At 39.2% G+C, this 26,857-nt stretch overlaps 1 protein-coding gene across 1 annotated transcript in view; it reads left to right on the top strand.

Moving 5' to 3' along the window:
• Positions 1–26,857, top strand: part of DYTN (dystrotelin) — a 66,651-nt gene that overhangs the window by 6,346 nt on the left and 33,448 nt on the right. The window contains exons 2-9 of the mRNA XM_003253989.2: positions 1,544–1,618; positions 4,910–5,111; positions 6,577–6,662; positions 7,511–7,611; positions 12,218–12,289; positions 12,544–12,707; positions 17,520–17,631; positions 19,069–19,217. Of these exons, the coding sequence (XP_003254037.2) occupies positions 1,544–1,618; positions 4,910–5,111; positions 6,577–6,662; positions 7,511–7,611; positions 12,218–12,289; positions 12,544–12,707; positions 17,520–17,631; positions 19,069–19,217 (961 nt within the window). The remainder of the gene's footprint in view (positions 1–1,543; positions 1,619–4,909; positions 5,112–6,576; positions 6,663–7,510; positions 7,612–12,217; positions 12,290–12,543; positions 12,708–17,519; positions 17,632–19,068; positions 19,218–26,857) is intronic.

Raw genomic sequence — 26,857 nt, 5'->3', positions numbered from 1 at the left:
CCCAGGAGATGTTGCTGCTGGGGTTGTTCCAGGAACCATACTTTAAGGTCCACTGGTTTACACCAACAATAATCAGTTAGAACAGGCCATTTTAACTGCCTAAAATAAACTAAGCTATTAATGTGTATGATCTTATATAGCTTTATTGAATAACATTAAAGATAATATGACTAAATGGGGAGATCTACTCTATAGTTATCTTTTCTATGAATGAAGACTGATCATTTCAGTCTTAAGCAACAGAAAGCTCTGTTGTAACATTGTTATAGTCTCTTAAATTAAATAAAAATCAAATTTGGAGCATCAGTGGAAACAATTTAAAATTGTGGGTCCTTAAGAAAGGTAAGAGATTGAACAATGAGAACACATGGACACAGGAAGGGGAACATCACACCCCGGGGCCTGTTGTGGGGTGAGGGAGTGGGGAGGGATAGCATTAGGAGATATACCTAATGTGAAATGACGAGTTAATGGGTGCAGCACACCAACATGTCACATGTATACATATGTAACTAACCTGCACATTATGCACATGTACCCTAAAACTTAAGGTATAATTAAAAAAAACAAAAAAGAAAAGTAAAAAAACAAACAAAAAAAGGTAGGAGAAACAATTTAGGAAGTATATTGCCTACATTTTCTTATTTAAAATGTGCAAATACGCTTTGAGGAATGTATTATAATTCCCATTTATCTGAAGAAGAAACTGAAGGTCAAATGTAACTAATTTTAAGGAAAAAGGAAGGAACAGAAGTAAGTACAGCTGGCTCCAGAGCTCTCTCCTCTCTACACTGTGAAACGGGCAAGTACACACTCAGTGCTCAGGAATGCTCGCTATTGTTGTACTGCTATTGGTGGTGGTAACTCTCAAAAGAAGGTATATTAATAATTCTTTTTCTGATTATAAAAATAGCATACACTTTTTGTAGAAAATTTAGGTAATATTGAATAGAGAGAAAATAACCATGAACACTAATAATTCAAGCACTCAGAGATGTCCGCTGTTAACAGTTTGGTGGATGGTACTAGAAGTTAAGCTCCACAAGGGTGGCCATCTTTATCTGTCTAGTTGAATGCTGTATTTCAAGGGCCTAGAATCATGCCAGGGCCATATACTAAGGGCTCAATAAATATTGGCTAAATGCATGAGTAGATGGATAGCTTTGGAGTCTTTTTCATTTATGCATAAATACATGTGTCCACATATAACTAGAATATATTTGCAAACTTGAATTTATATTCTACATGTAGTTTTTTATCCTGTTTGTTTCAAAGGCCATTGACTTTTTATATAAAAAGTGGACATTTGATGGAGTATTCCATCGCTTTTTGGTGGACTGCGGTGAACTAGGTTCACCTGTAGCCCTAGAATAATGTAAGTCTATTTTTATTTGTTTACAGAAAAAAAAAAGAGCTCTAAACCTTAATTTCCTCACCTGCAAAATAAAGCAAGCTTACATGATCTCTAGGATTTCCTTCCATGATGTGGGATTTATATAATGAGACAGTACTTTATTCGTAATATTTTATGTTTTCTTTACAGATGCTCTTAATAGTATTGAGAATTCCATTTATAGAACAGCCTTCAAATTACGATCAGTGCAAACTCTGTGCCAGTGTAAGTATAGGCTTTCCTGAAATATTTGAAATAATCTGAGCTTGATGTGCGATGTAAAATTCATAGAGAAAACAAATACTCCCCCCATGCAGCTGACTGCTGGATTCTGGAAGTCTGGACTTGTGCATTTAGCCCATTCATGACAGAGAAGATGGAGGGTGGGAAATCATCACGTGCATGCAACCCATATGTAGTTTTGCTGATGAGCAATAGAAATAATTGTGCATGAGGATTTTTAATTTTTTAAATATTTTCTCCACTTGGCTTCTTCTAGAAAATGTTTTGGTTTCCTTTTCAGGATACCAATATGGACACAAAATAAAATTACAAAAAAAAAGTATTTTCGGGCCGGGCGCGGTGGCTCACGCTTGTAATCCCAGCACTTTGGGAGGCCGAGGCGGGCAGATCACGAGGTCAGGAGATCGAGACCACGGTGAAACCCCGTCTCTACTAAAAATACAAAAAAGTTAGCCAGGCGTGGTGGCGGGCGCCTGTAGTCCCAGCTACTCGGAGAGGCTGAGGCAGGAGAATGGCGTGAACCCAGGAGGCGGAGCTTGCAGTGGGCCGAGATCGCGCCACTGCACTCCAGCCTGGGTGACAGAGCCAGACTCCGTCTCAAAAAAAAAAAAAAAAAGTATTTTCAAAACTGCACTTATAGATTTAAGTATAAAAATGTAAAATTCCATCTACCACGTAAGATTTGCATTTTCAAGTTGTACCTGTAATCTATATATGAACATGCAAAAGTAGGTACAAATGAATAAATAACCCATGGACCATGAATTTTAAAACTATCTCAAGAATTCCCTGAGACCTGCCCCTTTTGCATTAAATTTATATCTGATTGACTGTATGATTTTCTTTTCTCCTACTGTTACCCAGGCAAAATAAGGTAAAATGTTTTTACTAAAACATGTATCCTGTGAAAATTTTCGAAGATGAAAAATAAACTGGGTCCGAGCTATGAAAAACATCAGGCATTCAGCATATCTAAAGTTATTGATTTCTCACTGCATGAAAGAAAAATCACTTCATGTAAAATGATTTCTGAAATTTATCATATCACACCTAAGAGAAGTTATGTTATATATATGACATTTCTACTGAAGGCTGACATTGTAAAATATTTTTCCTCCTGCCTAAAAAGTTATATAGGGCAGTGGTTTTCAAATTGGGCTTCACAAAATATATGTGAATGTGGGGTAGGGCACAAAAGAGTTAGCCAGATGGGAAGAGGAGTTGCAGGCAAGGTGGGAAGATTCAAAGACCACATCCTCAGCAGGAACAACTCCATCCTTCTCTATTTTCCATACTGTGTTTGCTTGTGTGTGTGTGTGTATAAGTTGGGGTCTCACTCTGTCACCCAGGCTGGAGTGCAGTGAAGGGATCTCAGCTCATTGCAACCTCTGCCTCCCAGGCTCAAGCCATCCTTCCACCTCAGCCTCCCGAGTAGCTGGGACCACAGGCGTGAGCCACCACACCCTGCCAATTTTTTGTATTTTTAGTAGAGACAGGGTTTCGCCATGTTGCCCAGGCTGGTCTTGAACTCCTGAGCTCAACTGATCTGCCCATGGTGGCCTCCCAAAGTGCTGGGATTACAGGCATCAGCCACTGCGCCTGGCCTCATACTGTGTTTCTGTATCAGGTTCCTTTGAAGAAGAAATTTTTGGTTTTAAAAACAGTTTTATGTAGATTACTGCTCTAGATAAAGAAACTCACTTATAACTATTATTTATTATTCCAGGAACAAACAAAAAGCTAAAAATTTACCCCCAATTATGCTATTTTCCAGGAGAATTTCTCCCATTAGAGAAAGTTAGCAGCAATTGTTCCCATGTCCCAGTCACGAATGCCTGAGTATGTACCATAGTGTAATTTGAGGATGCACAGTTTTCAACATTTTGTTATCTCTGGCATCAGAAACAGTGAATATAAATAATACTCATGGGAAATATTAACAATACACAAAATCAGTGGTTGAAAAATGTTACCTAGAAAAGATATCCAAACAAAAATTTAAAAACAGAAAATCCCAAACACTGAGATAAAACATAACATGAGCTCCAAATAGGAAGATCTGGGACACATTGCTGTATAAATCTTGTGGTGAGATTAATGGACACCACTATTATCTAGTTTGGTGTAATATAGAACTCTCAGCAGGAGATGAAATCGGCCTGTGTTCAGAATGCCTGGCTGAGGTGACAGGTTTTAATGATAAAAGAGTTTACAGCCTTCACCACCTGCAGCCAGGTTTTTATTTAAGTCACATTCTGAAACTTGTTCCTCTGTTCCTTAGACTCTCCTCTTAAAAGCAATATCAGAGAACAAATAAAAATTTTTATTATACTTGCTAGATTTCTTATCTGAGGTTGATTTACGAAGTAGAGAGAAACCCAGGGTTTTATGGTTTCACAGGCTGAAGCGTTTTAAATGCCAGGAGCTCTTGGCGCTCTTGACATCCCCACCTCTCAGATGGTGCAAGTGGCTGTTTATTAATTTTGTCTGTCATCCTCTCTCTGCAATAAGCTAGGGGGTTAGCTCTATTACATTCTTGTTTCTATTCATTGCCTTGTAAAAATTTTAGGAGAGGGTGGTTAAAAAATATTCAGTATAAGAAATAAACCATTATTTTTTGTAAGAAGCTCTAGTTTTATTAAGTGCCTTCTCTAGATAATAATACTGATGGAACCAAGATTGTTAAAAGTGGTTTTACTGAGTTGCTGAATTCTCAGACTCTTTAGCCTAAAGATCTTTATAGAAGAGTAACTGCTCTTTTATAAAGATCACTGTTTTGTATTTAACTATGGCATGGCAATTGCTTTTTAACACACCATATTGCTTCTGAATCTGGGCTGCAGACAAGAAAAACTATATTTGAACAGGAAAGGTAAATGTATTCAATCCACTTAATGAAGAGTATAAAAATGTTTTCCCCAACTTTTTACCACAGTGTCATAACTTTCTTGGAAAGCGTATTTTTCGTTTCTCACTTCCCTTTTTAACTTCTTTCTATAAAACAACATCCTAGAAACTGTACTGGTAATAATGTTACAACTATGCTTTTCTAACAGATGCACCTTTCCAAAATCAAATGAATCGCTAGAATAGTAACGCCTGAATTATACATGAGAAATATATGTCCAAATAGTAGTCATATTTCATTCCCCTTAAAAGAAAATAGCGACCATAAAAAGTCTTAATTATAAAACACCAAATGACATTTGCTTCATTTGAAGCCTTTTGTTCCCATCAGAAAATAAGGCTCAATTCTTCATTTGCTTCCTACAGTGGACTTGATTGACAGCTCCCTGATTCAGCAGGTCCTACTGCGTCCAAGTTTCTGCGAAGCTCGCAAGCGCTCCCTTTCTGTGCAGCAGCTTTCTCGGGCACTCCAAGAGCTGTTTCAGAAGGCCAGCGAGGAAAACCCAGGACAGGTGCATCCCAGAGCTCCGGAACTCACTCTGAGCCTTCTCACGACAATGTACAACAGGTGAGGGTGTGGACGTCGCGCTGTGACCTCAAAGGCAATGTTTAGTGCCAGTGGTCAACAGTGGTCAGCAAAGGCAGTGTTTAGTACCATTTGGTGCTGGCTAATATTTGCTTGAGGTCTGGTATATAAGAAGCCTTCTTTCTTTGTTTTTCACAAATTTATTCCTCAGGAGTAGAACAAAGGAGTAAATGCCCATCGGCTTTAGGAATATAAATGACCCATGGATAGCAAAAAGAGGGGGAGAATTCCACATTATTCTTTCCTTCAGACAAATTCATTCCTACTCTAGAGAAGCATACACACCTTTTGCTAGGGCGTTTACACTTCTATATATACATGTGAAAAGCAACACTTAGTTCTTGTTACTGCTAGCTTCTTTGCTGATTTCTTTGTAAACCATTATCAATGGTTTTTTTTTTTTTTTTTTTTTTTTTTTTTTTTTTTTTTTTTTTTTTAGCTAGAATAAGGTTGAAAATCCTGTGCATGGATGGGTAACCTATAAACCAGTGTAGACCATGTCAAAGGGCTGATTGCATATGCTCTGAAGTCAATAGTTCTGCTAGTGTGTGGTAGGGGTGGGTGTGTTTTTTGAGCTGTAAGCTTTCAATTCCTCTGCCCCCTCCTCAATTTGGTTTACCTTATGTATACTTGACTCAGTAGACCTCATCCTTTAGAATAAACTTTTCAAAAATCATAGTGAATTCAAAACATTTGGAAAGTAGAGGAAAAAAGTAAAGAAGAAGAAATACATTATTACCCATCAGCCTGCCTCCCAGAGGCAAGCACCATTTTGACCACTGGGCAAATTCCTTATGGTTATTTTCTTTTCTAGTTTTAATTTTTTTAATTTTTTTTAATTGCCCAAACAATATATACATACATTCTCAAGTTATATTTTCATTTCAGCTTCCTTAAACATTAAGCTTTTGACTGTCATTTCTATTATCTGTGCCTGTCTCTAACAATTCCCCTGCCTTTGATAAATTGTTTAGTAGGTTTGTAAACTAGAGAGCAAGTGGGCAAGGATGATTAGGCCCTGAGTGAGGGCCTGTGAACTAGATTTTTTTTTTTTGCATAAATATTTGTTCCTGTGCCTGCCTTTTGGTCCTTCCTTATCTCTGTTGCTTGGTTTCCAGGCAACTGAGGCCCGAGGAAGTGTTGCTACCTGCTCCATGAAAACAGGGTTTATCCCTGCATCCCTGGTGCCTGGTACAGTGCTTAGCACAGAGGAGGCATCCAATACATACTTTGGAGTGAATGCAGGAACAAATAAATGACTGGTGAAATATGTTAATTCAATGCTCTGTTCTGCTAAATTCTAGGTATAGGATAAGAGGCCACAAAAAGTTAGAACTTATAGCACCATGTCAGAAATGCCCATTAATAGTTATGGTTTTTATCATCCATGACACCAAAGGTAACCCTGGCCTTCCCATTCTTGTCTCTATATTTTGTTACTGTGCAGCACAGGAACAGGTTTTCTCCAGCTTATGCCTGCAGCCGCTGCCCTAATAACCCTCTCAGGAGACAGCCCTCTTACGAAATACCGAGGTAACATGCGGAGGACTATGGGTGTCCTAAAGTGCAGTGAGCCCCAGATCCCCAATCTGTTATCCTATATCCCCGCCACAAGGCCTTCTTCAGCATGTACTCAGCATGACTTGTGTGTTTATTGAAGAAAAATATTTACTATTTGAGGAATTTGGAATTTTTCAAAATTTACATTTCCTAATTACTTGTTTCTTGGTTGTTCTTGATATTTATTTGTTTAGGGATTACCTAGACACCCGTAATTATTATTGGTTTCAAGCCTGGGAGGATCCCCACATTTCTGTTTACCAACCTCATGATCTTCATCCTAGATGCACTGAATGATCAAGGCGTTGAAATGCGAATGGATTTCCATGAGTTATCAAATTATGGTTATTACAAAAATCATAGTGACTGGGCGTGGTGGCTAATGCCTGTAATCCCAGCACTTTGGGAGGTCGAGGCAGGTGGATCACCTGAGGTTGGGAGTTCAAGACCAGCCTGACCAACATGGAGAAACCCTGTCTCTACTAAAAGTACAAAAAAATTAGCCAGGCGTGGTGGCGCACGCCTGTAATCCCAGCTACTCTGGAGGCTGAGGCAAGAGAATTGCTTGAATCCACAAGGCGGAGGTTGTGGTGAGCTGAGATTGTGCCATTGCACTCTAACCTGGGCAACAGGAGCGAAACTCCATTTAAAAAAAAAAAATAGTTTTGGAGGCCTTCAAAATAGCGAGCCAATTATCAAGAACATAACTTTCCCTTCTCTTTCCTTTCATAGCCACAAAGAGACTGTTACTTCAAAGCAAGTACTCTTCAAAGATACATTGCAAGTATTCAATTTAAAGATTTTTCCTCCTACATGTCTAGCTCTTTTTCAGCTCTATGCAGAAAATAGCAGGAGAGGTTATGATTCTGGACCACACATGACTCGAAGGGTTTTGAGAAAACTACTAACAGATCTACAGCAGGTAAATTCCTAATACTTAAGAACTGTACATTTGTTTCAGTTAATTAGCCACATTTATTATTAAAGAATCTGATGTCTCCAGTGTCAAGTCTATCTTTATATATGACTCCATGCAAGCTCTCTCCTCCATGGCCATTGCTGTTACTTGAATATAACTTAACTTATACTCATAAGGTTATGAGTAGAAGGTTATGAATTATACTCATACTCATGAGGCTAAAGCTAATGTGGTCTATAGATAAGAATTATTTGCATTGCTGTAAGTTTGCTACAAGTTAACTTTACTCTCTCTAGAGTTGTAAAATAGCTTAGCAAAGACAATGATGTATCTCTCTATAGGTACAGATAATCACCACTGAAAACATATCCAATAGTCTCTTTTGCTTATTCCAAAGTATTTAATTTTTCCTTACACCCCTATACCTTTTTCACTCCTACATATTAAAATCTGTGCCTGACACGCACCAAGTTCTCCATGCCTGACTTCTGCATTTCTATCTACCCACAAGGCCATTGCCTATCCTTTCACTTAACAAACTACTCGTCTTTCAATATCACTCAATTATTTGTCACCTCCTTGCTCAAAGCTTCTTTGACTTCCTATGCATAACTTTGTTGCAGCACTTGTCAAATTATGGTAGATGCTTCCCCACTGGACTATTTCATTTTTGTATCTCCAGTGACTTGAACAGTGCCTGATACTAAAAGACATCAAAAAAATGCTTAAAGAATGCATAGATTGAGTGCCATGTCGAGTACTCAAAATTATTTCCATCATTTCCTGTGCTTTAAGAATGTGTACATTTGATTTGGTTTTTATTCTTACTAGGCAAGGGAATTTAACCTCCTTAAAGATGTTTTTTAAATGTTAAAATGATGTAAATTGATGTAACCAAGCAAGAACTTCTGCAAAAGGATTAAACAGGCTCTGGATTGTCTTGCGTGTAGGTGCCGTTGTCCTGTTGTACACTTACCCTTGTTTTGAAGGACGTCTCCATTCTTCCAGCTCCTACAAAATCCCCATGCTAGATATTCTGGACTGCAATGACTTACGAACTTTCTGTCATTTTTCTCCTGGGTCTGGACCAAGGATTCTGAACTGAGGATAGTCATGCATGATGGGAACAAGGGCAGGATAAGGAGGAAGATAATAAAAATCTCTAGGACAGGGAGTATGGATTAGAAAAACCTATTCAAAATTATCTTTGCTTTGATTTGGTTTTAATATTAATATTTTGTGTTCATGATGATGACAATAATTAATATTTAACTTAAATTCCAAACATCATTTATTTATTTCTTAAATGGAGCAATGATTTTTTTTTTATTTATAAGGTTAGAGTATCAGGCATAGATAATTCCGAGCTGCCCTGGTAGTTGCAGCAGCCACATAGATCCCACCACCTTCTAAGGCATTTCTCAGGGAGCCATCATAAGTTGCAGGCTCACTTCCACCCACCCCATATCACAAGACTCGAGCAGGTGGGGGCCTGGGAGGGCTGGACAATCTGTCCGCCCATTTGTGCAATCAGACTGGTGAGACTAGAGTGCTTAGAAGCGGATGTGATGAAAGGGGATGGGCTGAGGGACATTTTCCTTCCAGAGAATTCTTTGTGCTCTCCTGACTACTTGGTCCAACAGGCTCTAAAAATCTGCCCTTGTTTCAGGCTCAATTGAGGTCAATGAGCTGCTGAACTAGAAGCTCCCGCAGCACTCCACCCCTACCCGCACCCCAGGCATTAGTATGCTCCTGAGAAGGTCTTAGGAAGCCAGAGATTTGCACAGAAATTATCATCCCGTTGACTGCTATTATGGACTCAGAAATGGATTCTCAGAGAAAATTCCAGGTCCCACCACATGACTCAAATCCTTCCCTAAGCACTGTAATTATCGTTTCAAGTGGTGTCTGCCTGTGCCGGTGTGCGATCTAGCCATGTTTAATTCTTCCTAGAACACCTGTAAGAAATTAGTCACTTGGGCCATTCATCCACAAAATCTTTATGCACATCCTTATAGGCAAAAATGTAGGTTAAAAACCCACTACAGAAGTGAATTTTCTTTGTACTAGTGTTAGAATCACAGAGCTGGTGAGAGTCATCGTATGTTATCCACCCACCTTATTTTACAAATGAAGTAAAACTCCTTTCCCAGGGCTCAAGGACATCAGAGGAGGGTGAATGTTGAATCAACAACACAGTCTAAATAAGTGGTCCAGTTAGTTCATCAGCACTCACAAGCCAAACGATGGGTAATGAGTTATGCTTTCAGACAAAGGCTAAATAACATAGGGAGTAGTTACTTACATTCGACTGGCGACAGGATTATTATCTATTTAAAGTACAAGCCATCTTGTCACTGTTACACAAATGTTTGTTGACTTCTGCCTGGCTAATTGTCAGCAAAGAGGTTCTGAGTGCCACTTTCCTGATTAGAAGAACGTTTATTCGAGTTGATGGACTCAGCAGGAGGGTCTCTGAGATTACTTCTGAGCTTGCAGGCAATGCCTGCTGACAGCCTGTGCTGTAGAAGACATCAGATGTGAAATTAGGACCCGTGACCAAATGGGAATAAATGGAGGTGACAGGTACATGTATCTGTGCATATAGATGATGTCAGAGCCGAGTCCCTGGCCATCTTGGCAGTCACAAAAGGTTCTTAGTGCCTTAATTGAACGCCTTATGGTGACTGTGGCTGAAAGTTGGAAACCACTGAGTGTGGTGGCACAGATTGAGCCATTGAAATATATGTAAGGTCGGGCTGTGACAAAGCTTCATGGAAACTCCTCAAGAAAGAGTAAGAGTCCTGGAGTGAGACCCCAATTCTGCTGCTAACTTGCCTTTTTGACCTTGAGCAAAATATCAAATCTCAATTACTCTTCACTTTATTTTTTGAAAACTATTAATTGATAATCAGAAACTGTATATATTCAAGGTGTACAACATGATGTTTTGAGATAGATATACACTGCATAATGATTACCACAATCAAATTAATTAACCCATCTGTCACCACCATCATTGCCATCTCGTGGGGATGGGGGGTTCGAGGACACTTCAAACTGGCTCTTGTGTCAATTTTCAAGTAAACAATACAGTAGTATTACTAGTAGCCATGCTGCAATTAGATCCCCAGAATTTATTCATCTTATAACTGAAAGTTTCTACCCTTTAATCAACATCTTCTCATTTATCCCTGTCCTCAGCCCCTGGCATCCACTATTCTTCTGTTTCTATGAATTCAATGTTTTTAGATTCCACATGTAAGTGCGATTATGCGGTATTTGTCTTTCTGTGCCTGGCTTATTTCATTTAGCGTATTGTCCTCTAGGTTCATTCATGTTGTCGCAAATGACAGGATTCCCTCCTTTCCTAAGGCTGAGTACTATTCTATTGTATATTACATACCACATTTTTTATTCCATTCATCTGTCAATGGACACTTAGATCGTTCCAGAAACTTGGCTAATATTATGAAGAGTGCTACAGTGAACATGAGAGTGCAGATGTCTCTTTGATAAACTGATTTCCTGTCCTTTCATCCCTTGCTTTAAACAAGGGTAGTGATGACCATCCTACCTCAGAAAGTGGCATTTCTTAAAATGATATGATATGAAAGTGTTTGGAAAGGTTTATCTCAAAGCCACTCTAGGCTTGTCCAAAGTTAGTGAGTTATCTCAGTAGATTGTTTACAGTCAGTTACAGATGGAACTTCTTGATCTATTCTTTCCCGCTTCTCACTATTTAACTTGAATAGTCTTAAAAATATGTATATATACAATAGCAAAGACTTGGAACCAACCCAAAGGCCCATCAGTGATAAACTAGATAAAGAAAATGTGGCACATATACGCCATGGAATACTATGCAGCCATAAGAAAACAATGAGTTCATGTCCTTTGCAGGGACATGAATGAAGCTGGAAACCATCATTCTCAGCAAACTAACACAGTAACAGAAAACCAAACACTGCACGTTCTCACTCATAAGTGGCAGTTGAACAATGAGAACACATGGACACAGGGAGGGGAACATCATACACTGGGGCCTGTCAGCGGGTGGGGTAAAGGGAAGGGAGAGCATTAGGACAAATACCTAATGCATGCAGGGCTTAAAACCTAGATGAGAGGTTGATAAGTGCAGCAAACCACCATGGCACATGTATATCTATGTAACAAACCTGCACGTTCTGCACATGTATCCCAGAACTTAAAGTTGAAAAAAAAGTATATATATTTTAAAACTCTAAACTTTAAGACAGTATTATTGTGATCTTCATTTCATAGGTGAACAAAGGCAAAGAAAGGTTAAAATAATTTGGAATCACAAGAAAATAAAACAGAAGGAAGCAGTTTATCACCCCATTGGCAGACTTCCTTCCCTTCCCCTCCTCCCTCCTATCCTTCCCACTTGCTTATTCATTGTCTTAACCCAAACATTGCACAAAACCCATGCATTGCTTTGTTCTCTTGAATTGAGACAGTTCACTTGGTCTCAGATACCAAATACCTGTGACTACATGGCCGTGAGCACCAGCCCTCAGCCTTGCTGCTCCCAGAGATGACATATTTCTCCACTTTCTAACAGCTAAGATGAGGTTGTCTCTTGCAGATCCCAACTGTCGTGGGAGAGAGTCGTGCTCTGTGCCCTGTGGAAAGTGCCACCCGCAGCTGTTTCCAAGGGGTGAGTGCCTTGCAAATGTCCCCGGGGTTGGGGACAGACACGGGGTATTGGGATAGTTTGCTGACTGATTTACATTACAGACCTATTATTACTCCACACAGCATCTCAGATAACTGAATTTAGGAGGTAGTCTTACCTCCAGCTTTTCCTATGATAAACTTCTTCAGCAGAGCTGACAGAATTAGAGTCAGAAAAGAAAATGAAAATATCAAGTCATGCCTAAAAACACATCTTAGGGTGCCATTGTTTTTCAGGTGTTGAGCCCAGCAATCAAAGAAGAGAAATTCCTGTCTTGGGTCCAATCTGAGCCTCCCATCCTCCTGTGGCTCCCGACCTGCCATCGGTTATCAGCTGCTGAAAGGGTCACTCACCCTGCTCGGTGCACCATCTGCAGGACTTTCCCAATCACGGGATTCAGGTACAGTTATCAGCAGCATTTCTCGGATTATCATTCTCCATATGGTTCTACAGTTGGAGCTGCATCCCTTCAGATTCTTTTTGGGGTCCTCCTTACACACCTGAAATTCAGTTGGCTTTTTTTGGCTCAATGATTTCCTGGCAAGAGGCATCCTGGTTGATAATAAGTTGTCTTTTATCTTCTGTAATGGATGAAATATTAAATTCGTCCACTGACGCATAATGTGACTAATAGACACTTTTCTTCCTCTAAGGGGAATACATTTTGTCTTTGTTTTGTTTTGTTTTGTTTTTAGAGACAGGGTCTCTGTCACCCAGGCTGGAGTGCACTGGCACTATCATAGCTCACTGCAGCTTCAAACCCCTAAGCTCAAGTCATCCTTGCAGCTCAGCCTCTTGGGTAGCTGGGAGCACAGGCACATGCCACCATGCCCAGCTAATTTTCTATTTTTTGTAGAGATGGGATCTTATTGTGTTGCCAACTCCTGATCTTAAGTGATCCTCCTGCCTCAGCCTCCCAAAGCATTGGGTTACAAATGTGAGCCACTGAACCTGGCCTGTCTTTTGTTCCAAAGAAACCTTTTAAATTTTGGAGCCATCCATCATCATCATCATCATCCTAACAACACTACTTTTGTTAAGTGTTAGACAAATGCCAAGCTGAGCAGTTCACATGGGTCATTTCATTTAAAATGTGTTGTAAGCCTATACAAAGGGTTGTATTCTTATCCCCTATTTGCAGAGAAGTTAAATAACCTACATGATTAGCAAGCCGCAGAGGCTGGCAGCCTAAATCCAGAGTCCCTGCTTTGCAGCCATGATGCTCTGCTGCCTCCCTGTGCAGACAACTGCAAACGAGCCTCAGACTTACAGAGATCATCAGCATTCATGAGAGCAACTCGGGCCTGACCTTCTCTCCACCTGGAGCAAAAAGCAGATTTGAGAGCTAGATTTGGAGGTGGGAGATTCAAATATTTCCATAGATTTGAGGCTAACAGTCAAAATCCCATCCTAGAGAAAGAGTGTTGTAGGTCTCCCATAAATAAAACCATAGGGAAGTAAAATTGGAGTTATCATTAAAGCTTGGGAGAAGAGAAAGAAACCACCAGGGGTAGGCCAGGCATGGAAGATGCCATTATTCACGATGAGTGAACAGGGGCTGGGGATGTGGGAAGACTAAAGCTCTGGGACATCAGGTAGCTAATTACAAGGCAAAACTGAGGGTTCCCGGAAGGAGAAGGGGACAAGAGGCCTCAGGACTCAGTTCCTGCTCACTTTGTTCCCCTTCCCTTCCCATGCTTCCTGACCTTAGCTAACCCAGAATCGAAATATGCTCCCCATGGAGGTAAAATAGGTCTGCTTGGTACACCAAAAAACTGGAGATCCAGTTTTAATTTTGCCGAGAAAATGACTTGGGTTTGCAGAGAATTTGCAGGACACAGTGAAACTTCATTCATGAAAATTCTGCAAGGAACTGAACTTTAAACAATAAAATATATAAATGAACAGGACTGTTGGAAACCAAGCAAGCAGGAACAAGGAAATCTTCATACTACAATGAAAAATAAATTACTTATATTGGACAATGGGGAAATCTGAATATGAGTTACCATGTTATGAGTACATTATAATCATTTAACCAATAAGCAAGTAGTAGTTAAGGAGTTACTGCAAGTCCTCCCCTAGGTCAAGTACAGGATTAACTTTGCAATTATATAAAACACAACTTTTACATTGAAATATTTTTTCAAAATTATTATATATAACATAAAGCAGATACTATTTCTATTCTATAGATGACAAAAATTGAGTCTCAAAGAGTTTGAGTGACTTACTTAAGTTGCCCCTAAAAATGGCAAAGGCAGAGGCCGAGAAATGCTATACTTCAAGTATCTGTTGAGAATGAGAACAGAATTTCTTTAAAATGCCTCCATGTAAATCATCTTTCCTCTTATACATCCAAGGCAATAAACAGGTGTCCTATATACAAAGAGCTAGGAGACCTGGGCAAGGTGTTTAACCTCTCTGGACCTCAGTTTGGGGTTTTTGTTTTTTGATTTGTTTTGTTTTTAGTAAAATTCAGCAGGGTAGATCAAATGATGTCTGAGACTTCTTTAGCTCTAAACTTCGGATTCTATTAAAAATTGCCTGGATATATTATAATCCTAACTTTAAACTTGTGTTTTTGGATCTCAAAAAACTCAACCAGTAGCTCTGGTTTTTTGGGAGATGAAGAAAGCCATGTTAGGGGACATGTATTTGCAGATCTGCAGGTAGCAGCAAGAGGACAAAGATTTGGCCTTCTAAAGAAAGAGAAGGTGCAAAGACCATAGAGTGGCCTTAATCCAAGATAAAAATTCTAGAAGGACATGTCAGCATTTTTGCTGTGTGATAGCCATGGAAGGTTGAAATGAAATTGGGAGAAAACCTGGGTTCTATATTGGTAAAAACATCAACAACAGGCCAACTCATTACCCACACAATAACCATTCTCATATACCTGTAGGTAGTTTCAGAGCGCAGAGGAACAAATTTAAGGATAGAGCAGCATATTATCCTAGATAAGTTAATCATGGCCATCTAGTTAATGCTCGATAAAGCAGCCAGCAGGGATGGCTCATCAAATAATCCTTATAAAAATAGTTTATTATGTTGTACACTTCATTGAAAAAGTGAATGTCTTCCCATTTGTGTGTGTTGAACAACTTTTAAAGTTTTCTAAAAATTTTGCAAGGCCAGGAAGATAGGGTTTACTAGCTCCATTTTTCCTTAGTTGAAGAAACTAAGTCATTTATCCAACTTCATTCAACTAACGTTCATTGAAAAACCTACCATGTACCAGGCATTCTCCTAAACTTAAGTGAGCTTAAGTTTCCAATTCAACTATTAGTACTACTATAAGTAGCAATGGTGGTATGTTAATTCAAACTCAAGCCTCCTGCCTTGAGGAGTGGTGGTCTATTCTAGTGGTTAAAATGGCAGGCCATCAATTCAGATAGTAACCTGGGACTCAAAATCTTCTACTACTTACTAAGTAGTTGTGTAACTTTGTGCAAGGTACTTAAACTCTCTTTAATTCAGTTTCCTCATCTGCAAAATGAGAGTAGTTGTGAGAATACCTGAAAGAATTTCCATGGGGATTAACTGGGTCAACATGTACACTGCCTGCACATAGAACAGGCACAAAAATGCTAGCTGCTATTATATCATCCCACACTATTTATTAACATCCTGCCATGGGAGTCAGGGTTGGAAGTACAGCAGTGGACAAGGGTAGCTGAGGGGCGATCTCAAGGTATTTACATTCTCTTGCTCTGCCTCTAAACGACTTTGATCAGACCATCAGACCTTCTGCCATCTGGCCTCAGAAGCTTTCCAAGGTTTTTTCTTGCTGTTATTCAGGGCAATTAGTAGGTCTGATAGATTTAATGTCCTCTAAACCCTTCTTACTCATCCCAATCTTTGTTACCTTATTCCTCCTCTTCTTTCTACTTGGGATTTCCTTTGCTTTAATCTCCAGCCCAGCCTTCCATGTATAGCATGAGCCTCACTTTCCAGACCACACCAGCCCATAGGGCTCTCCCTCTGCCTCCCTGCTATACCCCTCTTCTCCATGCCTTTCACTTGGCACTTAATCACACATCACCTAATTCTGGAAGTTATTACTTCAACCTTCCGTGTCAAAGTTTTGCCACAAGATATGAAATTTAAGAGCACTGGAATCTTATCATATTTCTTTTTTGTAACCTTTAAGAGAGAGGTTGAAAACCCAAATGCTTAAAAGGCAAGGCAAGTGGTATACATGAAGGAAATAGGACAGGTAGGGACTATGGCTAGCTCAGAACTGTATGTCCAGTCTAAAAGGAGAAGCTGCTGCCTGGTTCTCACCAACTGTCACCATATGAGGACAGAGTTTTATACCACACACACTGCAGTTAGAGAAGAGAATTTACATATCGGGGAAAAACGTATAGCTCCATGTTATTTTATAGACAAACAACATGGTCCCACTCAAATATCCTTAAAAGTTACTAACTGATGATTGCTAGGTCTTACTGGCTCCCCACTAACATCACAATAGTTTCCTGAGTATTATGGGACAACCCTCCTAACCAGAATGTCTCAAGACTCTCTCCTCTCCTTCTGACCACAAAGGGATTTAAGGCTGTCATTTCTCATAAAGAAAAAATCTCCAATGTTGATGGGTCAAGAAACTTGGGTGTGGTGAGGAATTCCCCTCCTCCACTTTATATCTTTCCTACATACAGACGTCTATAAAATGACAAGGGCTTATTTTTAAATTTGTTATCTATGGCTTAATTTTCCCCAACACCATGCAGGAATACAGGCCCAATATTATCGTACCCTGCAAAAGTTTAAGACAAGCCAAAATTTGATTTTATTGAAATCTATTTTTTAAATTAACTATCAAATTCAAAGTATTTGAGTGCATTGTGCAGCTGCACAAAACGCGGCTGCAGATTTAAGGGTTTATCCTAAAGGTTGTAGCACACAGCACCCTGCATATAGAAGGCACTTCGTATTTTGGGAAATAAATCAGACTTCTATACCATAGCGTATATGGCATTAATATAATGCCACTTGAAAATACTATCATATGAAGATTTATTTGAGTAAATAAATGCATTAGAGTCATTTAATAATCCCATAGTTTGGGAGAAACTTTATACCGATTTGGCAGCTCAGACATCTTCTGTATATTTTGGGTTGCTCATTCTCCACCTGGATATTCTTTTTTTTTTTTTTTCTCATCTACTAGTGACGTAAGCTGTGCTTCTATTTTAATTGGCAGATACCGCTGTCTGAAGTGTCTCAACTTTGACATCTGCCGGATGTGTTTCCTATCTGGTCTTCACAGCAAGTCCCATCAGAAGTCTCATCCTGTCATTGAGCACTGCGTTCAGGTAACATTCAATGTCACACACCAAACTATGCATTAATCAATTCAGTATAAGCTATAGCCATGAAAAAAACTTTCCCTCCAGTGAAACCACAGATTCTGCTCCTGTCATACATTACAATATTTAAGACTAAGCAAGTAGCAAACTCCACCTTGAATATCTCTCAATATAAGTATGCTTTCTTCACATTATATGTCTCAGTGAAAGTTTTTGGGCAGAAGAAAAGGCCAGAGTTCAGTCTGAAGTAATTGATCAGATACTCTGGAATAGAAAATGTCAGTGAAGAGTTACAGGGAGCAGCACTGGAAATGGGTACAGATGGAAAAGAGAAGGGCTCTGATATGGCAAAAATGATGCAGCAAGACTTCTAGTTACTAATATATTTTTGGAGAATTTTTCTTTTTTAACATGTCTTTTCCTGAACCATACATTTCAAATATTTCTTCTTTAGGAAAGAAGAAAGATTATTATCTCAATGTTGACTGAAAAAGTATACAACTAAAACTTCACAGCTGCCTTTCAAATTTTTTAAAATTATAAATACCTAGCAAGTGAATTCAGTTCTTTGTAAGAACAGAAATAGCATAATACATTTTAGCAAAAAGCATTCTATTTTTTCCCAGAAAGAACATTTTCTTTTCATTACTAAATTCCAGTTTTCTTCACACAGATGGCAACCTCCTCAAATACCACAATAGTGAAGGATGTTGATTAATTAACTTTGCCAAGGATAGCTTTCCCTCCTTCTCTCCTTTACATGAATGGCCCACAAAGGTCAAGTGCCTGAATCTTGCCAAATAATTTCCAGTGGGCATTGCCTCACTCAGGCTCCTCAGGTTCACAGGCCTAGGATCCACCTTCCTAGGGATAAGTCTTGGATTTGTTGATGTTAGAGTGACACCATGTGGCCACTTTGTTATTACGCTTTAAATTTCAAGTGCTGAAACCCTTGAAATGAGACATCTCATTCCTTCTTTGCTTCCTTTTGGTAGAGGTTCTTAACTTGGGGTGAATAAATGGATTTCGGGTGGCCTGTGAGTCCACTGAAATTGTATACAGAATGGAATGTGTGAGTATTTCGCTGGAAATAAATCCATGAGTTATCATCCAATTCTCAAAGGCATCCACAACCCTAAATGTGAGCAACCACAGGCTTAGTCCCCTTTGACGCCCTCCTCTAGGTGTAGAATGCCAAATGACGGGGTTACTCTAAGAAAGAGGACTTATTGAGGGGGTTTGGGATGTTTAATTTGGAGACCTATGCTATTTCTATGAGAATGTGAACAAATTCAGGGACAAGAAGGAGGTAAGATTATTTTTCTGAGGACTTAAGAGAAATAATTCCAAAAACTTTCATGGTGGCCAGTCCATCCAAGTAAGGAAAGAAGACCACACGTAGACTGATCTGACGCTTTTTAAAAATGTTGGCCCTTTCAGCAGATGTCAGCAATGCAGAATACAAAACTTCTCTTCAGGACCCTCAGAAACAACCTTCTTCAGGGGCGCTGTAGGAAGAAAGAAGCAGCGAGAAGGCAGCAGCTGCTGGACCAGGTGAATCCATCGGGTGTGCCTCACCACGCGCAGGCCAGGTGAGTGGCTGCGAGGATCGGCTGATCCCGCAGAGCAGCCGCCAAGGGCCCTGGGTGTTAATGGTAACCAGCCAGCAATCTTTCTAATGCTGAGGATTCTAGACAAGGCAGGAGGAGGGGTGAGGGATGGACTTCAGATTTTTTTTCCTCTAAAAAGGGCTTTTAATTTCAAAGTAGAACTAAGAGGCCACAACACCTTTTGGTGACCCATCCAGATGTTTAGAGTTATTTCTACACCTAAAACCATCAGAAAGACAAAGAAGATTTTTAATATTAGAATATTTGAATAACTTTGTTATATTCCTAGTTTTTGCTGGTTTGCTTTTGGAAGCCTAATTCAGAATTAATACTTTATTTAAAAAAAAAAAAGGAAAAGAAAGACACTCAGCATACCACCACTCACAGATGAGTGCTATTCACATTTTAGTGTGAAACAGAGATTAACCAAAACAGGGATTATGCTATAGATACAATTTTTCATTCTTAGTTCCCAAAACATCATTTTTAATGGCCTTACTCTCTTCCTTATAAGAAAATGCCACAATTCACAAGCAATACATTATTGAACATTTGGCTATTTCCAAATGTTGCCCCCCAAAATTCTAGAGTCAACGTCTCTATGCATGCATTTATCTAAATATTTTTATGTTTTTATTAAGGGAAAACTCATTCAATGAAAATCATTGAATAAAAAATTGCGAACTTGGTTAATCCTCAAAATTCAGAATGCCAAATTGTGCTCCAGAGGGGCACAGCCTGCCACTTCCAGTATATGCATCACATACCTGATCATCAACCTAAAGATGACCTTTAAAAGGTTTTTGTGACCTTCATTTTTGAAGTAGCCACTTCTTTGTCATTTAAAATAGCAGAAGATAAAGGAGAGAAACACTTTTTTTTTTTTTTTGAGACAAGATCTCACTCTGTCGCCCAGGCTGCAGTGCAGTGGCACGATCATAGCTGACTGCAACCTTGGATTTTGGGGCTTAAGCGATTCTCCCACCTCAGCCTCCCAGGCACACACCACCATGCTCGCTGAATTTTTATATTTGTGTTTTATAGACGTGGGGTCTCACTATGTTACTCACGGGGGTTCTTAAACTCCTGGCCTCAAGTGACTTTCCCACCTCGGCCTCCCAAAGTGTTGAGATTACAGGCACGAGCCACCATGCCCAGCCTCATCACTTTTGAGAAAAAGAAATATTTATTCACTTCTATTTTGCCTACTGGGAGTATAAGAATAGATTAGTTTAAATGAGATTGGTAGTCACTTGTTAATTTCTTTTATAATTCTCTAATCTTTTCTCAGACATCCAGCAGCAAATCTCCATCTCAATCCCAGACCCCTATTCTGTGGTCATTTTGTTGCTTTAAAGTTTGTTGTATTTTAAAATATGTTTTTATGGCTCTTTAAAGGATAAAGTACACAATGACCTCACAATTAGATGCTCTCTATTATTCCTATATCACATTTACCTATCAGGTTGTTAATCAATATATGATTAAAGTTAGAGAATTTGGATATCATCTTGATGTATATCTTTAATATTGCACATAGAATTTAAATTAAAAAATAAAAACAAAGATATCAGTTTCCAGTTTATTCTTAAAGCCAGCTATTTTCACCTTTCACTAGGAAAGTAATGATAAAATGTTAATCACCTAGATATATTGGATACTTGAGATCTTGCCTAAATTTCTATATTCCCATAGTCACATTACAAAGATCCATACTTTTTTTTTTTTTTTTTGAGATGGAGTCTTGCTGCGATGCTCAGGCTGGAGTGCAATGGCACCATCTCGGCTCACTGCAACCTCTGCCTTCCGGGTTCAAGCAATTCTCCTGCCTCAGCCTCCTGAGCAGCTGGGATTACAGGCACCTGCCACCACACCTGACTAATTTTTGTATTTTTAGTAGAGACGGAGTTTCACCATATTGGCCAGGCTGGTCTTGATCTCCTGACCTCAAGTGATCCGCCCATCGCAGCCTCCCAAAGTGCTGGGATTACAGTTGTGAGCCACTGTGCCCAGCCTCCATACTCTTATTTGCATTTCTTTTGGCTACTGAAGCCAGACTGATCTTTTACACATTTTTGACACAAACATGACAGCACTTCTCACCCACTCATCCCTTCCAAACCCTCATGCCTTCCTTAAATCAAATTCCTCCATCATTTTCCCATCGTTTTTAGGCTAAAAATGAAAAGTTCTAACATGACTTAGTCTTGGTCCTTTTGGTCCACCATCTTAATCTCTCTAGCTTCATTCCTGTGTTCCAGCCCTGATTCTGCCTCACATATGGCTAAGCCAGATCTATCCCACCCTTAAGACTTTATTTTAAAGGATTTGTCATAGTTTGTAACTACACATTTATTTATCTAACTATCTGATTAATGTCTGCCTTCTCATTTGGCTAAAATCTCCATCAAGGAATCTGATTTCACTCCCTCTTGCAACTCCAATACCTGGCTCATAAAGTCATACAAACAATTCAATCCATCAGCAAATCTTGTTGGTGGTACCTTCAAAATGGATTTGAACTCCGAGTGAGTCTCGTTATTTCTACTGCCACCACCTCAGTGGTCCCTTTCTCCCACATTGTCACATGACCTCCTAACTGGTTCCCCTGCTTCCTCCTCGGTCTCCCCATGGTCTACTCCTGGTGCCACAGGCCCTTTTCAAATTTTGACCAGATCATGTCACTCCTCTGCACAAACATTTTTGTGGCCTTCCCTCTTCCAAGAAAGTCACTGTCCTTCCAGTGGCCTTTAGCCTGGCCCTATAAACCCTGTTCCCCACCAGCTCTTGGTCCTCTTCTGCACCTCTCCCTGACTTGTTCTGCTTCAGCCTCACAGCTCTCCTTGCTGCTCCGTGAATACACCAGGCATGCTGCCACCTCGGGGGATGGGCAATCCTAGATCACCTCCCTGCATGGCTTGACTGCTCACCTCCCAAAGACCTGCTGAGGTTTTTGCTCAAATGTAGGCTCATCCTGAAGGCCTTTCCTGACAACCATTTACCATTCAACCACTGTCCTCACTCTGGCACTCCCAGTTATCCTTGCTGGCTCCATTTTACTTCAAAGCACTTAATCACCCTCTGACATCCTATATCTTACTTATTCATTATTTATTGCTGTGCCCCTCTCTATAATGTAAGCTCTATGAGGAGAGGAATGTCCATTGTTTCCAGTTGTATTGCCAGAATCTATAATAATGTCTGAATATGATAAATCCTCAATAAATATTTGTTGAATGACAGACTGACTGAATGAATAATAAAATGTATAGTGCATGATGGAGGGATTGATGGATGGATAGATAGGGTGAACCATGAGCTCTTTTAGAATGTAGCTGGAAAGAATCAAGGAGCGTTGGAACAAGATAATGAAGTTTGACTGAATCTGGAACAGAGACAGAAGCCTTGCCCTCAGCTAACCACATGTGTGGCCATGAGGAAGTCACTTCACTTTTCTATGACTCAGTTTCTTTACCTGTTAACTGGGATAACCTCTCCTCTCTACTCCCAGAGTAGTATTTCTGGAGGTGAGATGAGGAAAGGGAATTGCAAGGGCTGTACAAAGCCAGGGTTCTCTAAATATCAATGTGTTGTACTCTGTCCACCCCAAGTACAGTACAGTTGTTCCCCAACATTCTTATGTAATAATTTTCAGTGTACCCTAGACTTTGATGAGTTCAGACATTCTGATTTGTGGCTCATCTAGGAGAAAAGAATGTGGAATATTACTAAATCACAATGTAATAATAGTAAAAAACACATCTTTGGTACCTATTATATTGGCACACTAGCACTGACCATCTTCTAAGAGATTAATGGTTATTGCCAAGTGATAATATTGAATTCGTTCAATGATTCAGCAAACTATCTGCATGGTAATAAGCCTTCTCCCTTTTGATGTGGTTTTCTTTCCTTTACATATGATAGTTTGCACTGAGAATACTTTCATTTACAAAACCAGAATTGAAAGTTAGGTGCCAAATATGATTACTCTTACTAAATATTTCAGGAAGTTCTTAAAAACGTAGTTAAAAAGAAAATTAAACTGCGGAAAAATAACAGACAGAATTACTTCTCTTTGTAGCTAATTTCATTGTGAATTACTAAGAAACCCCAAGTAACTAGCAAAAATTACTAGAATTGATAGGCTTCAAATGATGGTGGAAAAATAAAATAAACATACAAAATTTTTCACTCTACTAGCAATAACTGGCTAGAAATTTTATAAAAATCTCATTCAAAATACATGTAAAAATTATTTTTAAAAGAAACTACAAAAAAGTTTAACAAAAAAGATACAAGACCCAAATAAAATTATAATATTTTATTGAGTACAGAAAACAAGTCCTGAACAAAAGGAAAAAATGCCAAATTTCTAAATGAGAAGACTAGTATAAGAATGTACCTGCTCCATTCCAGCCCGGGCAACAGAGCGAGACTCCGTCTCAAAAAAAAAAAAAAAAAAAAAAAAATGTACCTGCTCCAAAAATTAATAGTTGATTTTTATTATTCGCAGATTCAATACTTACAAATTTGCCTATTTGCAAAAATTTATTTGTACCCCTAAAATTAACACTCCTGGTGCTTTTTCAGTATTTGCAGAAATGAGCAGAGTGGCAAAAAAATTTTGAGTTGCCTAATGCACGTTTTCCCAGCTGAGGTCAAACCAGAGAGTGCTCTGTGTTACTGTTTCAGCCCTCATTCTATAAGCAAGTGTCCTTTTCGTGTCTATTTTGTGTCATGTTTTTTTTATATTTGTGATTTTTTTTGGTGATTTTACTTTGGCAAATGGCCCCAAAGCACGGTACTGAATTGCTGTCTAGTGTTCCCAAGCACAGCAAGGCTACGATGTGCCTCCATGAAAAAATACACGTGTTAAATAAGCTTCATTCAGGTATGATTTATATTGCTGTTGACCATGAGTTTAATGCTAATGAATCAACGATATATATTTAAAAAGCATCTTTATACAGAAACACATAAAACAAAGTTGTGCATTGATTAGTTGACAAAAACATTGTGGCCAGAGGCTTGCAGGAACCTAACCCTGTATTTTCTCTAGGAACAATGGGTTCAGTATTTCCTAATTCACTGTTCAAGGTAGCCTTATAGAGCATCATCTACTGTATTTAAATTTAATGCATTTCCAGATAGAATCATAAGATTTTCTAAATAGGATAAAATAATTTTGAAGGTATGTTGGAAGAATAGTTGTACAAGAATAGTAAAATTATGAGACTGAAGAATAGTGAGAAGGGACATTAATATCTCAAGAACAGATGTTAATACAACAGATATTAACACTTACTGTAAAACTACTATGACCAAATAATACAGTATAAAACGGGAATGAACATGTAGATCTAAGGATGAGAATATAAAATATAATAATTGATCTAAGCATATATGGGAACCTAATATGTGATAAAGATGATATTTCAATTCATGGAAAAATAATGCATAATTGGCTATCCATCTGAAAGGAAAATTGGCCCTTATTTTGCCCCATATACTAAAATAAATTCCAAATTGATTGAAATTTAAATGTAAAAAGAACTTAAAATAAATATTAGAAAAAAGCAGAAAATCTCCTAAAGAGAGAAAAACAAAAAATCATGAAGGAATAGACAGATATATATGATAGCATGAAATTTTAAACATTTTGTTATGGTAAATGATACTATAAACAAAATTAAAAATAAGCCCTAGACTTAGAAAAATATTTTCGGTAATAAGATAAATGATGTTATAAAAAGGGTCCCTGAAAATTTGATAAGAAAAACTTGATGTGAGGTCAGAAGTGTTGACTGCTGTGGAGAATTCAAAACAGGGACCTCCCTGGACATCAAGATGGAAGAGCAAATAGTTTCTCATGCTGGAGAAATGCTCTCCAGTGTGGTGGTCACATCTTGTAAGGATTCAGTCCCACGTCGAGTAGTGTCTTTGACAATAGAAGGGATTGCAATCCTCCAATTCAGTGCCAAAAGTGTGGACGGGTTTGAAGCTTTTTATAATTCCATTAAACCTATCCAGATTATCAACAGTGCCATAGAAAGGATGAAGCCAAGGAAATTTCCCCATGGCAAAACAAATTTATTTCACATTTCTTCTGTATGTGAGGGGTAGCGAAGTTCTGTATGAGACTTATTATCAGACATTCAGTGTACACTACGCTGTGACACGAGGCAGTCTCTGTTGACCAAGGACTTGACAAAGGCCAGTGAATTTACCATCCACTCTGCTCCTCAGGAGGGGAAGTTGACTCCAAGTCCTGTGGACTTCACAGATTACACCTGCAACCTTACAGAATATCAGAATATCAAAGAGAGAGCCTTGCTCCCCAGATTTCTCATTCGAGAACACCCCAACTCAATGAACTGTGTCATCGTGCAGCTGCTTACAGGAGAGCTGGTGGTGAAAAGGCATGGGGCTGCAGCTGGTGCACATGGAGACCTGTGGGTGTGCAAAAAGCTATGCCCATGATTCCACAGAGATTCCTTATATTCAGATGCCCATGGGGACATTTGTAGGGGCCTCTCTGTCCCTATATACATGGTCTTCTCCAGGCTGTTTACCTGCCCTATGCTGAAGACCAACTTCAGAGTGGAATTTGAGGCCACCATCGACATGCGTCTTCATGCTAACCACCTGGTCACAGAGAACTTCCCATTGCAACTCTGCAGGACTCAGCCCAGGAGGAGGGAAGCACAGAAAACAGGGCTGGTCTTGTGGATATCCTGCTGGAGATCTTTCATGGGGAACTAAAGCCAGCAGTATATACTTGTTTTTGTGATTATTCTGTACCAGAAATGAAATGGACTCCTTAAATTACAATTATTTTTCCTCCTCATTTCCTCGAGGCTTCTACTTCCAACAGGCACCTTTAATCATATCTTTTCTTTGAAATTCAATAGAATTTCTTAATGCTATTTGCAAGATCATTTCACAGAAAACGTTTCCTATGACCTACCTGTTCTTGTACCAAAAAAGGCACAGAAAACCTGTTGTGACAGCCATTGGAGCTGTGCTGTAAAGTAAGATCATGGGGGCAAAAGGAAACTTCTCTCTGACTCGCTAATAATGAAAGTAGCTGAGCACTCCCCACAGCAAAGGGTCTGTGGCCAGGTGGCATTGCTTATGAAGTTTGTAGATACCCTCCAAGGAAGAAGGCAAAGTGGCATCCACTGGAAATGTGTAGCTTTTTTTTTTTCCTGCACTCTATTTCTGTAGTTCTTTTTATGACGTTTTTCAGTATAACTTCAAAATTTTTAGGGAACTGAGAAAAAAGCGTCCCTTGCTCTTACAGGAGTAAGGGGATTTGGCTGGTGCTGGAGTGTTTCTGAACTCTCAAGAACTGTCATAAGAACTCATGCTGCCATATTCTGAGAATATATTTAAATGCAAAGTTATGTAAGGGGAAAAAAATGAATGTTTGCTCTTTTTGTTATTGGGAGGGTTCTGAATGGCAGGAGCCCCGTGCCCAGGGTGGGTTGGTGAAGGCTCCTCTCCCCAGGGTGGTGCCAGGAAAATGTCCTTGACTTGATGAACTTGGCCTGCCCCTCACCCACCTGAGGGACCTGTTTTATCCAGGGTTTTTCGACCTGAAGCCAATGTTTCCTCAG

Source organism: Nomascus leucogenys, chromosome 22a (assembly GCF_006542625.1).
Source record: "Nomascus leucogenys isolate Asia chromosome 22a, Asia_NLE_v1, whole genome shotgun sequence".
Classification (NCBI taxonomy): domain Eukaryota; kingdom Metazoa; phylum Chordata; class Mammalia; order Primates; family Hylobatidae; genus Nomascus; species Nomascus leucogenys.
This window is presented reverse-complemented; position numbering and strand designations above follow the sequence as displayed.